At 39.7% G+C, this 13,243-nt stretch overlaps 1 protein-coding gene across 1 annotated transcript in view; it reads left to right on the forward strand.

Moving 5' to 3' along the window:
• The window catches only part of LOC141790897 (electrogenic sodium bicarbonate cotransporter 1-like), a 61,478-nt gene that overhangs the window by 25,924 nt on the left and 22,311 nt on the right, over positions 1 to 13,243 (forward strand). Inside the window, exons 5-8 of the mRNA XM_074671049.1 lie at positions 362 to 497; positions 3,624 to 3,784; positions 4,773 to 4,925; positions 10,946 to 11,022. Coding sequence (XP_074527150.1) covers positions 362 to 497; positions 3,624 to 3,784; positions 4,773 to 4,925; positions 10,946 to 11,022 — 527 coding nt within the window. The remainder of the gene's footprint in view (positions 1 to 361; positions 498 to 3,623; positions 3,785 to 4,772; positions 4,926 to 10,945; positions 11,023 to 13,243) is intronic.

The following is a 13,243-nucleotide window of genomic DNA, read 5'->3' on the forward strand; positions in this document are numbered from 1 at the left end:
GTGCGACTGTCACTTCCACCCGAGACTTTAATGAGGGTCTAGCTGCGTCTTTGGGAGCTTCTGTCGCTGACCAACTGTCATCTGAGGAGCTAAACCTGGCTCAGCTGATTGTGAGAGCACAGGGGGGTCGCTGAGCTCTTTAAGATGTCAAACAATAACAATAACCAGGAGGAGAAGGAGGAAAAGGAGGAAGACACTGAGGAGAAAGAAGATGAGGTCATGGTAAAAATCCCACCACCTCCACCTCCTCCTGAGGTCAACGGAATGAGTCCAGCTGAGGAGGAGACGCAGGTGCCCAAACCCTTACCCAACGGGCACCAATTCCAGCCAGTGACCTGCAGTATTTTTACTCTCTCCACAGTCTCACCCGCAGCAGAGAGGATTCGCTTCATCCTCGGGGAGGAAGATGATGGGCCAGCTCCTCCACAGCTCTTTACTGAGCTGGATGAGCTGCTGTCGGTGGATGGACAAGAGATGGAGTGGAAGGAGACGGCCAGGTAAGGACCTCGGTCTAGGACTGTTCTTTTAGTTTCTTAGACTGTTCCTTCGTTATATGAATGTGAAAAAGTTCATTGCTAAAACTTTAAAGACCTTGCTGATTTTATTTTATGGACAGAATATTTTTCCTTTTGCTGCCTTAGATCACTTGTTTGTTTCAGAACTAACAGCACAGACATCCGTCATCCTCCTCTAACGCTGGGGAACATGCTATGTGCTTTGAATTTGGAGCAGCCTAAAACTTGGTCTCACAGTGCTCCACAGGTTTCTCCTGTGTGGCCCACTAGTGGGATGGGACGGGATAGAGATGGGATGATTGTTTATGCATCATTAGTGTGGATGAGTGAAGCTCTCTCAGGGGGAAACTGGATCTCTGTGCTGCTGTTTGAGGCTCAAAATGAGTTGATTTGTTATAATAACCTCTGACCAAATGTACTGAAGATAGATGTTACTTTTTGGTGCACTAAATAAGTTGTGGAGGAACTTCATCTAAGAACGCTGTTGTCAAAGTCTATCAGTATACTGTGAAACAGCCATTACTTGTGCTAAGGGAGCTCTGAAAGGCTAAGTCTTCTTCAAGCTTAAAGCCATCAGCATCAATTTATCAACCAATCAAGTGTCAGATTTCACAGGAAGAGCCAGAATTCTCATATCTTGTCCGTGCTTTGAAACCCAACCACTAGAAAAACCTGTCAGTCAAAATGCAAATCAACAAGTAGATCGTGCTTTCACATGCTGGGGATTTGGGATTTATGTATCTGATCTTATCAGGTCAACCATCTGGGGAGAAAAGCACCTATGAAAAGTTAATCTACCTGGGATTGCTTTTCAAGGTTCCTGGAAAATACCCTGTGATGTAAAGTTTGCACGGGGGATAAAGTTACATTTTGTGCACAAAAAACAAAACAGAGGAAAAAAAAGTATCAAAACCGTTTCTGATTGTTTCTGATAAAACTGAAGAAGTAAGAAATGTATGAATGCGATCAGCTGAGGAAAAAGGCCAAATGCAAATGATTTTGTGATAGTGTTTTAAATGCTTATAAATGCCAATCTTCAACCTTTTCACTTATTATTCTGCAAATAGCTGCTGAAGTTTCAGACCTGGTCCAGTTTCTCACAAAGTGCACTCAGGGACTCTAAATGGATAAAAGCTGGGAGAAGTGCTGGGTAGTACTGGCTGTTTGCCAGATGAAATGCTGGCAGCCAAACAGGCTGAATAAAACCCTGCTATAGAATCAACTCAGTACCAGTTCACTTTCTCATCACCATGACTCTGAGGGCGGGTGGACGGGGGCTGATTAAAGGAAGACATGATGGAAAAAAAAGTGATGACAGTCGTCCAGCAGACATTTTTATACACCTTTTTTGGGGTTTATATTTGAACCACTGACTCTGAATACCTCACAGTACCACGAAGGATACTTACAATCAACAATCAAAAAGCCAACAAACCACAATTAATTGTAGTAGTGCTGAAAAATCATGAGAGCTGAATCTTAGACCTACTTACTCATTCTACCCCTGAGGGCAAAGAGGAGAAGGGTCAGCTTAAGTGCACAAGTGTTCCCTGAACAGATGAGTCTTCAGACATCTCGTTAAGTAGAAAGATAGAAAGAGACTATGTGGATCATATAGAGTTAGGTAATTCATTCCACCATTTGGGCACAATAGAGGAGAAGAGTCTGGCTAGTGATTTGGAGCCACGCTGGGCTGGGGGCACCAGGCGTCTTTCACAAGCAGAGCGTAGTGGGCCAGAAGGAGTGTAGACCTGGTTGAGGGACCCCAGGTAGGAAGGAGCTGTTCTTGTCAATGTTTTGTAAGCAAGAAGAAGAGCTTTGAATATGATTGGAGCTGCTACTGGAAGCCGGTGAAGCGAGATTAACAGCTGGATGACGTGTGCTGTTTTGGGCTGGTTAAAGTAGTCGGTGCTTGATATCACAAGGACCTGTACCAGAAGGTGCGTGGCCTGTTGTGTCAGGTAGGGTCTGATCCTCCTGATGTTATAGGGGGCATATCCACCGTGAAATTAAAAGTGCAAATTATAAAAACACAAACAATACCATGATCTGAAGCAAGTACAACCAGACAGTAGACCAACAAGAAAACCCAATCAACATGATTTTACCAGACAACATTTTAAACCAAAGCAACACAAGAACCCAACGACATGAACTGAGACCAAGAGGACCTCTAATGATGAGGATGATGAAGAGCAGGTTTAAGCACTAAAAACATTAGGATAAATGAAGATAGTTAAAGAACAGAGAGGATGTGCACAATACAGTCAATAATCAAAGCAATGAATCAAAAGCTCTAAAAGCAAATGAGGTTAATGAAATGAATCACGAGATAAAAACGGAGGTAAATGAAGAAAAGAGGTCCAAATCACAAAAAAAAATCTGAAATAGGTTTTAGGAACTTTTAGGAAAGATTATGTCAGTTATATAATTCTTGTTTGTCTGTGTCAGAAACTGGAACAGCAGAAAACTTTGAGCATTTAACAAAGTAGTGAGGACATTGTTTTGACTTTCAAAGGATTGATACAAGTAAATTAAAGCTTCCTGTTTCAAATGTCACCAATCAATGATCTTTACTCAGTACCATCACCAATTTTTTCAAGATTTAAGACTATAGGGCCTTTATAATGAACTTAATTTATGTTTTAAAACATGGTTACAAAGTGCTCTCAGAAATTAAAAGGAAAATAGAAAATGAATAAAAGAAAAAAGTATAAGTAAACAGTAACAGAAGATAATAAAGCAATACTGCAAATCCCCTAAAAAACAACCACTAGATAAAAAGAAATAAAACTTTAAAAAAGTAAAAAACAACACAGACTAAAGATTAGATAAAAGATTTCAGTAATTAAAAATAAAAGAAGGAAAGATGTCAAGCTGTAGATTTGCTGTCTGGGCTCTCAAACTCTGGAATGAACTACCTGCTGAAATGCAGTCTCTATTGTTAAAAGTCAAGCTTCAACATTTCACCCAGTCCTTGATCAGAATTTTCTTGGACAATTTGATTTAAAGTTCGCTCATGATATGAAATATTAATCAGATATCCTGATACACTATTTTCGGGGTGTTGTCATTGCTGACTTCTCATCCCTTCTCCTTCCCCTCCAGGTGGATCAAGTTTGAGGAGAAGGTGGAGAAAGGAGGTGAACGCTGGAGTAAACCCCACGTGGCCACGCTGTCCTTACATAGTCTTTTTGAGCTGCGCACATGCATAGAGAAAGGAACCATCATGCTGGACATGGAAGCTACCAGTCTGCCTCAGGTTGTCGGTAAGTTGACATGAGATTGATCGAGTCATTCCTGAACAGATTATTTTCTTTATTTTGGGAAACACAAGGAAACAAACTCCAGTTTGTGACTTTAAGATGCAAAAAACTCTTTAACAATTAGATTTGAATGTTTATCTATCCTGATGCTATTTCTTTATGAGTGATACACTTTTGATTTGACCCTTGGTACATATTGCAGCGAGTCTTCTTCGTCATGTTCTGCTGTTTGATACAGTGACACTGATAAAGGTCAGCATCCTCCTGCCTGTGTCACTTTGATTTCACATGCTCTGTGATGTACAGTGTTTAAGAGCTGCTCTGTAGCGTTGCGTGCAGGTTAATGGACTGATGCACATCACACACCGGGGTCAGAGGTTCCCTTCCTTTCTCTTCTTTGCTCTGCAGATCTCAGTGAAGTTCAGCCTCAGCTGTACTTTCCTGTATTTAAAAGTGAGCGATACAAACAGTAGTTGGTAAACGCTTCTATGAAAACTTCCTAATTTGAGAACAGTGAGACCCCGTTTTGTTTGCATGAGAGAGAAGGAAGAAGGCTCACTGTTCAGAGTGATTAATGTGAAGTAATTGAGTGTGCTGCATGGAGTGTAGCCGCTGAACAGTGCAGGGCCTCTTGCTTTGAGGTCGGCCAACTTGACGGATGGGCCATTAACAACGGTAACCCCCCACAAGAGGACAAACTCCCTGAGGCTGCTAGCTGTCAGCATTCAGGCTCCTGACCTCCTTTTCCATAATAGTCGAGACCTTTTTGATTAAGACGTTTCAGGATGCCACTGTCATGGAGGAGTGTTACAGTCTGGGGGGCACTGATTGATTCCTTACAAGAATGAAGAGAAATTTAATGATTTCAGAGAGATGTCTTCTCTTTCTAAGCTTATAGATGTAAAAACAGCCCTTACAATCTTTAGCACAGATGGTTAGAGATTCTCTGATAAAAACAAGATTACTTAAATTTTTTCTCTTCCTTCTTCAGAGCTCATCACAGACAACCAGATTGAGATTGGCCAGCTGAAGCCAGAGCTGAAGGACAAAGTGATGTACACGTTGTTACGGAAACATCGCCATCAGACCAAGAAGTCCAACCTTCGCTCTTTGGCTGACATCGGCAAGACGGTTTCCAGTGCAAGTAGGCTGTTTTCCAACCAAGAGAACGGTAATACTGATGCCAGTTTGGTGCAGTCTTCCTTTTTTTGAAACAACTAAAGAAAAGTTTTAAATAATTTATAAAAAAAGGGTATTTGTGACCCCGAGTGAAGAGCTGAGGTTCATTCTGAGGGCTGTAGAACAACCTCAGTGTTCAATAAAGGATCCAGTGCTGCCCTCCTCTGCATGGATCCATTAATGTGGCTCAAAAAGACTCTGAAATCATTTTACTTATTCCTTTATGTTAGTGTCACTAAACTTTTACTACTTCTAACAAAACCTGCAAGTCTTTGAAAACTAAAACTAAAAAACAAAAAAAAAGGCTCTCTGAGGACTTAATCAGTGATCTTGAAAAAGTCTCACTTTTATATATTTTCCTGTTTATAGTCAGTGATTTAAAATGAGGTTCTCAGCGCCAAAATTGGTTGTTTTTAAATGCTATTTTTAGTATCTGTGCTTGGGTGGAATTAGAATCTGTTTACTGCACATAGACCTAAATTCTCTTTGTTGACACTACAGCAGCTGGCAAAGTTAAAGGTCCCATATTATGCTCCTTTTCTGCAGTCTAATATGGATCATTGATGTCTTCATGAAATGGTAGTAACATGTTTTGGTCCAAAAAGCCAATAAATCAAGAACAGCAGCATTGTTTCCAGGCTCTCATAGCCCCTTTGTTCAGAACACTCTGATTTAGTGGGCGTGGCCTTCATATGTAAATGAGCCACTGCGGATACCGCCCCGCTCTTCCCCGTCACTGAGAGCCGCACCACAAGCTTTGAGTGGACAATGTTTAAAAAACAGCCAAGCTTGTTTACCTTAACATTACAGGCTAAAACAACAGGCTAACGGCAGCTAAAGTTAGCATCCTGAAGCTAACACGGAGACAAGAGGGACACTGAGGAAAAGCTCTTACATCTGCTCCACAGCACACAGCATTTAAAATACTCACATTTCCAGGGTCAGAGGTTTGTTGGTGGATGGTTGTTAATGCACCTGGATTCAGGACCAGTCTATTCACTAGCCCTCTGTTGTACTGTCCAAAGTTGGAAAAGCAGTCGGCCCTGAAGTGACTAGCACACACATGCACAGTTTTACTGAGTGTAGCTGGCACATTTCCTTGATAAATGAACTCTAGCCACTTAGTCTTGTCTTCTTCTGAGATGGGAAGCTTGTGCATGGAACTATGTGGCTGTTTAAGGCCAAAAACAAAGCAGTGATGGCTGCTGGAGCAGCAGCGGGAAGGGGAGTGGGCAGGGAGGGGGTTAGGGGGTATCTGCTCTGGTAGACCAATCAGGTCAGACTTGCTCCTGATTGGTCAAAAAAGGGAGTTGCTGACGTCAGCAAACCCCCAAAATCCAAACAGCTCGTTTTAGGTCAGGATTTTACATTCACAAGCACTACTAAGTACAGGTTTTGTCATTAAATATCACATTTTGTGGGCTGGGAGGAAAGCCAGAGACCCACAAATTTCACAAAAAGACTTAATAAAGTGATTTTTGCATAATATGGGACCTTTAAACAATGAGGAGCAAAATCTATCCTTTTTTTGGAATATAAGGATTTCTTAGATTTATCATGCTGTGCTTGTGGACACTGGAGCTGATCTGTCAAAAAGAAAAAAGACGTCAGAGCAGAAGAAAGCTAAACCTTACCTAACAATACCTTGTGGCTTTGCATCCTGGGAAAAAGTTGGTTTTGATAAAGAAAGATAGTGTTGGAGAAAAGCGTTGCTCTCCAAAACAAATGCGTGCCTTGGCCAAAGTCATGTCCTTTCGACATTGGGTGCTCATGGGAAATGTAGTATTTATTCCAGAAAACGCTGCCGATTCTAGATAGTCCTCACAAGGCCTTTAAAAATTAATGCAGACAGATTTATTGACAGAAAAAACCTAAGGCCTCTTGAATTAATACAAAAATTATCCAATTATGGTGAGATTAAAATCATAACTTAAAGTGATTAACATTTCTAACTTATATTAAGTTTTTAATTCCATTTTATTTCAGGAAATAACATATTTATATTTAGTCAAATGTAACTCTTGTGATAACAGACATTGGGCCATCACTTTGATTTGATCTGAGTTACCTTAAAGAAGGAGTAAACAAAAGAAATCAACACAAAAGCTGGTGTTTGTAAAATGAATGGAGTATGCATCAGTTTGCTCCATCCATGATTTGAATTCGTTTGGTGCCAAAACTCCTTCAGTCCACTGAATAATGAATGTCTGTCAGCAGCCTGCAAATAAAAATACTGTCAGAATATCAAAACAAAGTTTGGTCCCATGGGCGATGTAACTTCAACATGAGAAGTTTGAAACATAAACAAAGTGATGGCCCAACACACTGTGCTCTCTGACTGATGCTAACGTCACGTGTACGAGTGGTCTCACTGTAACTCGTTGATGTGTTTGAAATGTTTTTACGAGCCATGAGTCTTTGGAAAGTGAAGATAATCATTACCTGACAGACGGGTTTATGACTCTAGTAAAATAAGAGCTGCCTCTCTTCATGACCTGCTGTGTCTCAGTGCTCAAATGGAAACTTGTCCTAATAAAGCCAAGCCTCTTATCTGAGTTAGTCCTGAGATAGACGGCTCCATTAATAACTGTTATATCGCAACTTCTTCAGATAAAGTTCAACACCTGGTTTATTAATTTGACTCCCTTTCCGACGACTCATGGTTTAATGACACCACGCCTCTGATTGATAACATCTATGAACGAACGCTTTGTTTTCCTAATAAATCTCTCACTTGGGGCTCCTTAACTCTTCCTGTCACCTCCTCCTCTCCTTCCGTTTCTTCTCCCTCCTTTTTTTTCTGCTGCTCTGGATCGGGTTTGATAACCTCCTGCTGCTACTAAAAGCTCGCAGTCCTCTTGAGAACTCAGTGACCTGCCTGTCGGGTCGCATGTCCATGGAGGACTTGCATACCCAAAGGAGTTCCAGCATGGACTGGCTTAGTAAGTTCAGTGGACCCGGTCTATGTGCAAACTGCAGACAAGTCAGGAACTCTTTTTGAAACCTGACACTCTCCAAAGAAACACTATGTTTTAAACTATTTTTGTTTCCTTATAGATAATAGATCTTAAAATTTTGTCCAATGTTTCAGTTTAAGCTTTAAGCACCGAGCAGTCGAGTGACTTTGAGGGTAATTGGCAAAAAAGAGCTGCGTGTGTAGTGCAGTTAACCTCCAAATATCCGACCTGAAGTGCTGCAGTTTGAACCTAGGCACGATCTAAACTCATCTGTGAATTAATGTATCAGTTAGAGAAGAAGTTGTTTTTGTGAAGTAGTGTCTTTCTTTAGTTTTCTACCCTTGTTGGTTAAGACTATTTCTTCATTCTAGGTGATGATTTCAGATTAAATCCTTTAAAAATCCCCCTAAATTTTAGCTGTTTCTCACCCCGTACAGTTACATCACTTTCACTGGCTGCATCATACTGTCAAGCATGTTATTACCCAGAGTCCTCAGGGGGCAGACGCACGAACCTGAACTACAGTGGCATCAGATTTTGCTCTCATTGAGATTTGCGTCTCATCTCTGACAGCCGCAGCACTAAAGTAAGGTCACGTTCTGGCTGTCAGCTCGCCGCTGCTGGAGCTGACGAGCTGGAACCAGAAGTCAGCAGAACGTCTGTCAGGATGTGTCGTCCACCTGCTTCACATGAGGAGAGCTCTCAGAGGGAGAGTCTGATGTGTGAGATGGACACTTAGAGGATCAGGCTGGATTAGTGAGGTTGGACGTTTAGTATGATAATAGTGTTATGAGAAAGTAAATCTTGGATTCTTGGAAAACAAAGTTTTTTCCTCATTGATAACTCCTCTCTTGTTTTTGATTGGATGTTAAAACTCTTTTGAATATTTTCTTTTTTGACTTATAGTGGTTTTTGTTCCAAACCTGCAAGTGTTGTTATATATTTAGTTAAAATGATCTTTTTGGACTTTATATGAGCCACAATCACCCGACAAGTCCAGAAAAATGTCTGAAGTACAAACATTAAAAGCTTCAAGGATTAAAGGTTTTTATTTATTTATTTGCCAAGACTCATAGGAAATTGTGTGCAGGGCTCTCTCAGAGTCAAGATGTATAAAAGATTTAAATAGAGAAGATAAACACTTTAAATACATAATATAAACAATATACCTCTCTGGATCCCAAAACTGATTCAAAAACGCTGATAAATTACAGCTTTTACATTTTTTACACTACATAAAGACATAATAAAGTTCATCAGCTGATAGCCGTAGATGTCCTGAATCTATAGAGGAGCTGCACTTCACTTAATGGAGAAAAATGAGACCACAGTGAGTAAAATTATGACAGAAGCAGAAAGTGCTTAGGATTCTGAGGGTTAAACAAAGAACATAGAACCTGGCAATCCGTATCAGTACTCAACGATACCAATTTTCGGTACTTTTGTGTGTGCATTTGGTAAAAAATATCAGTTTGTTTAATAATAAAATGTAGTTCCTTTTTAATCTAACACATTTATTCTTCAATATATAACCCTGTAATGCTGTGTTGATGTCCAGTGCGGAAAATCACCTACTCTTCCATACTCCCTCACAGTCACAAGGGTGCAGTTAGGTATCTCAGCACGGTACCTTTTGATTTTACCTCAATCGGTTCCTGGTACTTTTGACATTTTGACAATTCTGTCGGTACCTATAAAAGTACCTAATTCGGTACCCATCCCTATTTAACCTCTTCAGACCCAGCGTACACATATGTGGACATTACATTTCTGCCTCTCGGACTCATGATACTTCATTTTTTTATACTTTGACCTATCAGCCACATTAAGGGACACTACCCACATCATCTTTTGAGGAAATCACATTACACCCATTTTAGTGAAGAAAACAACATATTTAAGTACAATAACACCACTAACAAACACATTATAGAGAACTTATAACACAAATAATCAAACCTCTCGTACAAAGACAAAGTTTAGTAATTGTACTTATTAGGTCTTCCTAATCTAAAATAGCAAGGTAAATTAAAAAATGCAGACCAGACAGAGGCTCGGGTTTTAAGAGGATAAGATAGAAACAAAGCCTGAATGGCTTGTGGAAAAATGTTTAAGCAGGGTAAAAAAACACACTTGTTTTGTTTTTTATATTAAGACATTATCCTCACTCTAAGAGACCTGCAAAGAACATGGTTCTAACTTCATTTTATTTTTTTACCCCTGCGTTTCAGCCTTAATTTCTTTAAAAAGAAAAACTTGAAAAAATACTTTTTTCTGGGCTTGTCGGCTGAATATGGCTAATATTAAGTCTGGGACAATTTTGACCAAGAAGCATGTTTTTTTTAAGCATAGATTTCAGTTTTTGCATTGTGTGAATATGTTTATGGTTTTAGGAGAGGCTGCATACTAGTGCTGCACGATTTGGGGAAAAGGTGTGATTTGCGATTAGGTGGACAATATTGCAATTGCGATTGTGCTTGCGATTTAATAAAAAAAGTTGTGTCATGATGAGTCTACAGACTTGCTTGGTTATCATGGAGAAAAATCTGAATTGCATGTGCTGACATTGCGATTGCGATTGCGATAACCTCTTTTGCGATTACGTAATTGCATGTGCTGATTTTGCGATTGCGATAATCGTGCAGCCCTACTGCATACATAAACTTACAAAGATATTGTCAGTGCTTTGAATTATGAGGAGTGTTTTCAGTCTGGAGGTAGATGCAAGTTTTTCAGCTGACTTCATGTTGCTGTTAAGAAACATTTAAGTGATTTGTCTTCAGGTTGCTTGTAGAGTTGTAGAAGCTTTGTTCCTTTGTGGTTTTGCTTTGATAGGATAAAGTTTTCTTCTTGCTTTTGTCTTTCAATTTTCATGAATTTCATGATTCTTATGGGCGCTGCATGTGGAGCAAACTGTGCCATTGTCTGTCTTTCCTCGGGTCTCTGCCGTCCCTGATTTCCATCAGTTCTTAGTTCTTGATGAGAGAAAATCATGATCTAACGGTTCAGTGTTTGTTTGTTGGAACAGATAGTCCAACCACAACTCACAAGAACCTGACCTCCAGCAGCCTGAACGACATTTCTGACAAACCGGAAAAAGACCAGGTGAGTAGACCTAAACATGCTCTGCTGGTACAAGTGTGTGTGTAAACTGTGTGCTACCTGTTGGCTGAGTTTGGCAACTAAAATCCTCCTGTGATTGTATCCTGTTTATACTCACTTCAAGATGATGATGGTATTGAAAAGAAAACAACACTAAACTTATGAGATGTATTCCATCATGTAATGTCTGACAGTTTCTCCTGAATCACTTTACCCCAAAATGTTCTGCCGTGCTTGTGGAAAAAACTTTGTCACTTTTAAATTCCCAAATTCTCATTTTAGGGTCTGAGTGGATTTATGACTTAAAAAAATTGGATTAGGCACAAAGAAAATTAATTTCACAGATCATGGTCTCCAACAGGAAGCTGCACTTGTCATAAAAATCTCTGCACGTTACATCAACGTTATTGGCTCTGTGGAATAGTGGGATTACCACAGTTAACAGGAGCCGTTTATTAATTTAACTTCATCCTGGACTGGGAAGAAGAAGAGAATTAGGTCAGACCGACCCAGTAAGACTTCCTGTGGGACAAATACAGTAAGGAGGCAACAAGACAGGAAGTGAATCTCCTAAACTGAAACTCTTTCACACCCACTCAGTCTATAAATACCGTTATATCATCCTTCAGTGGACACACGTCTGTCTTGGCACAGATGTTACATCGCATTTTACACAACATTTAGTTACGCTCTCTCAGGTTGTAAGACTTTAATCTTTGATTCAGAGAAACTTTCAAAACATGTAACTGAATGGTATGAGTATTTTCTCCAAAATCAGCAGAGTGTCAGATCCACTTTAACACAGATTATTAACACAATCCAAAGGACTACATGAGAGTAAAGACGACTGAATGCTGAAAAGACGATGAGTCACGAGTTTGATTTATGAGTCCAGTGTTGTCAGGATTAGCCATGAGCAGACAGTGGACGGGGTTTGTAGTTTTAACGCAGGTTTAACCTCAACACTTAATCATTTACAGACAAACCAAATGCCAACAGGGCTCAACAGCCTGTGATTGGATCTGTACGGATCCTGCCAGCTAAAGGTCAGAAGTTTATAGGATTTCAGCCCTCAAAGATTGAACACAGACATTTGACCGTGCATGGACGGCGTACGATCAATGCTGAGTGATCCAGAGAGAGCCATTAACTTTATCCATTTACTTATTTCACCATTATTCATTTTTGATCCTTAAATGATGAAAAATATGGTGGTTGTTCTTTTCAGTCCTGTAATCATTTTTTCGATTTTTAAATGATCAGAATCACAAAACTGCCTCCACAGCATATTTTTTAATCCTAGGATTGTATTCAAACAGACTGTTACTGACCTCACTCTGACCTGAGGAAATGTTTAGGATTAAATCCGTTTAACCCTAATTTTTGAAGCCAGATCTAACATCAACCAATCAACTGACTCTTGACTTGTTGCTCTTAATCTTTTCCCAAGTGAATTTTTTATTTAAAGCATGTGCCGCAGTTTCAGTTGCATAGAACTCTACTCTTAAAATACCATATTAGCGTAAAAGAAGCTGTACATAAAGAGGAAATGTTTCTATTTAGCGTTTTTGTTATTGGACAAGCTTGAAGTAAAAGGAACAGTCCTCCTGCAGTCTTAAAGGTTTAACCATGATCTGGAGTATCTTGTCAGGAGCACTTAATCCACTGGCACTTCCAAGCAGAGATAGTTTTTATGTGAGGAGTGAATTTGTCTCAGAAATAACCTTGGAAAACTATGATTTTTACACTTAAATGTATGTCTGGGCTGGTGAAATTAGGTTTTTAACAACAAGTGTTGATTATTATGCTCATCACACAGCTGGAGAGTGTCATATTTAGTACAGGAGTGATCAGAAAATTCAGATAACATTTAGAGCAGTGATATCTAATGCAGTGTTTCCTCAAATCACATCATGACATATTTGGTGACAATGTTTAGGGAATACAATTTTTTTTAAATGTGGTTTGTTTGGATTAAATCTCTGTTTAGGGATGGGTCCTTATGCTTCAAGGATGTCATTTAAATATCTCAGCTCAGTGTAATTCTTAGATATTTGCTTCTCTCAATTAGAGAGTGGATTTTCACTCCTGTCCTGTCCTATCCCACTCCTGGTAAAATGACTCCCACTCCTGTACTGCTCCCGTTTTTTATCCTTCTTTTAGTTTTTAGGCAATACATTGAATTTGATTTTATTTTCTCCCTCTTCTTTTTTAGATTACTGTT

Source organism: Halichoeres trimaculatus, unplaced genomic scaffold (genome assembly GCF_033239565.1).
Source record: "Halichoeres trimaculatus isolate MK-OKI-2021-1 unplaced genomic scaffold, fHalTri1.1 fHalTri1_scaffold_5, whole genome shotgun sequence".
Taxonomy (NCBI): domain Eukaryota; kingdom Metazoa; phylum Chordata; class Actinopteri; order Labriformes; family Labridae; genus Halichoeres; species Halichoeres trimaculatus.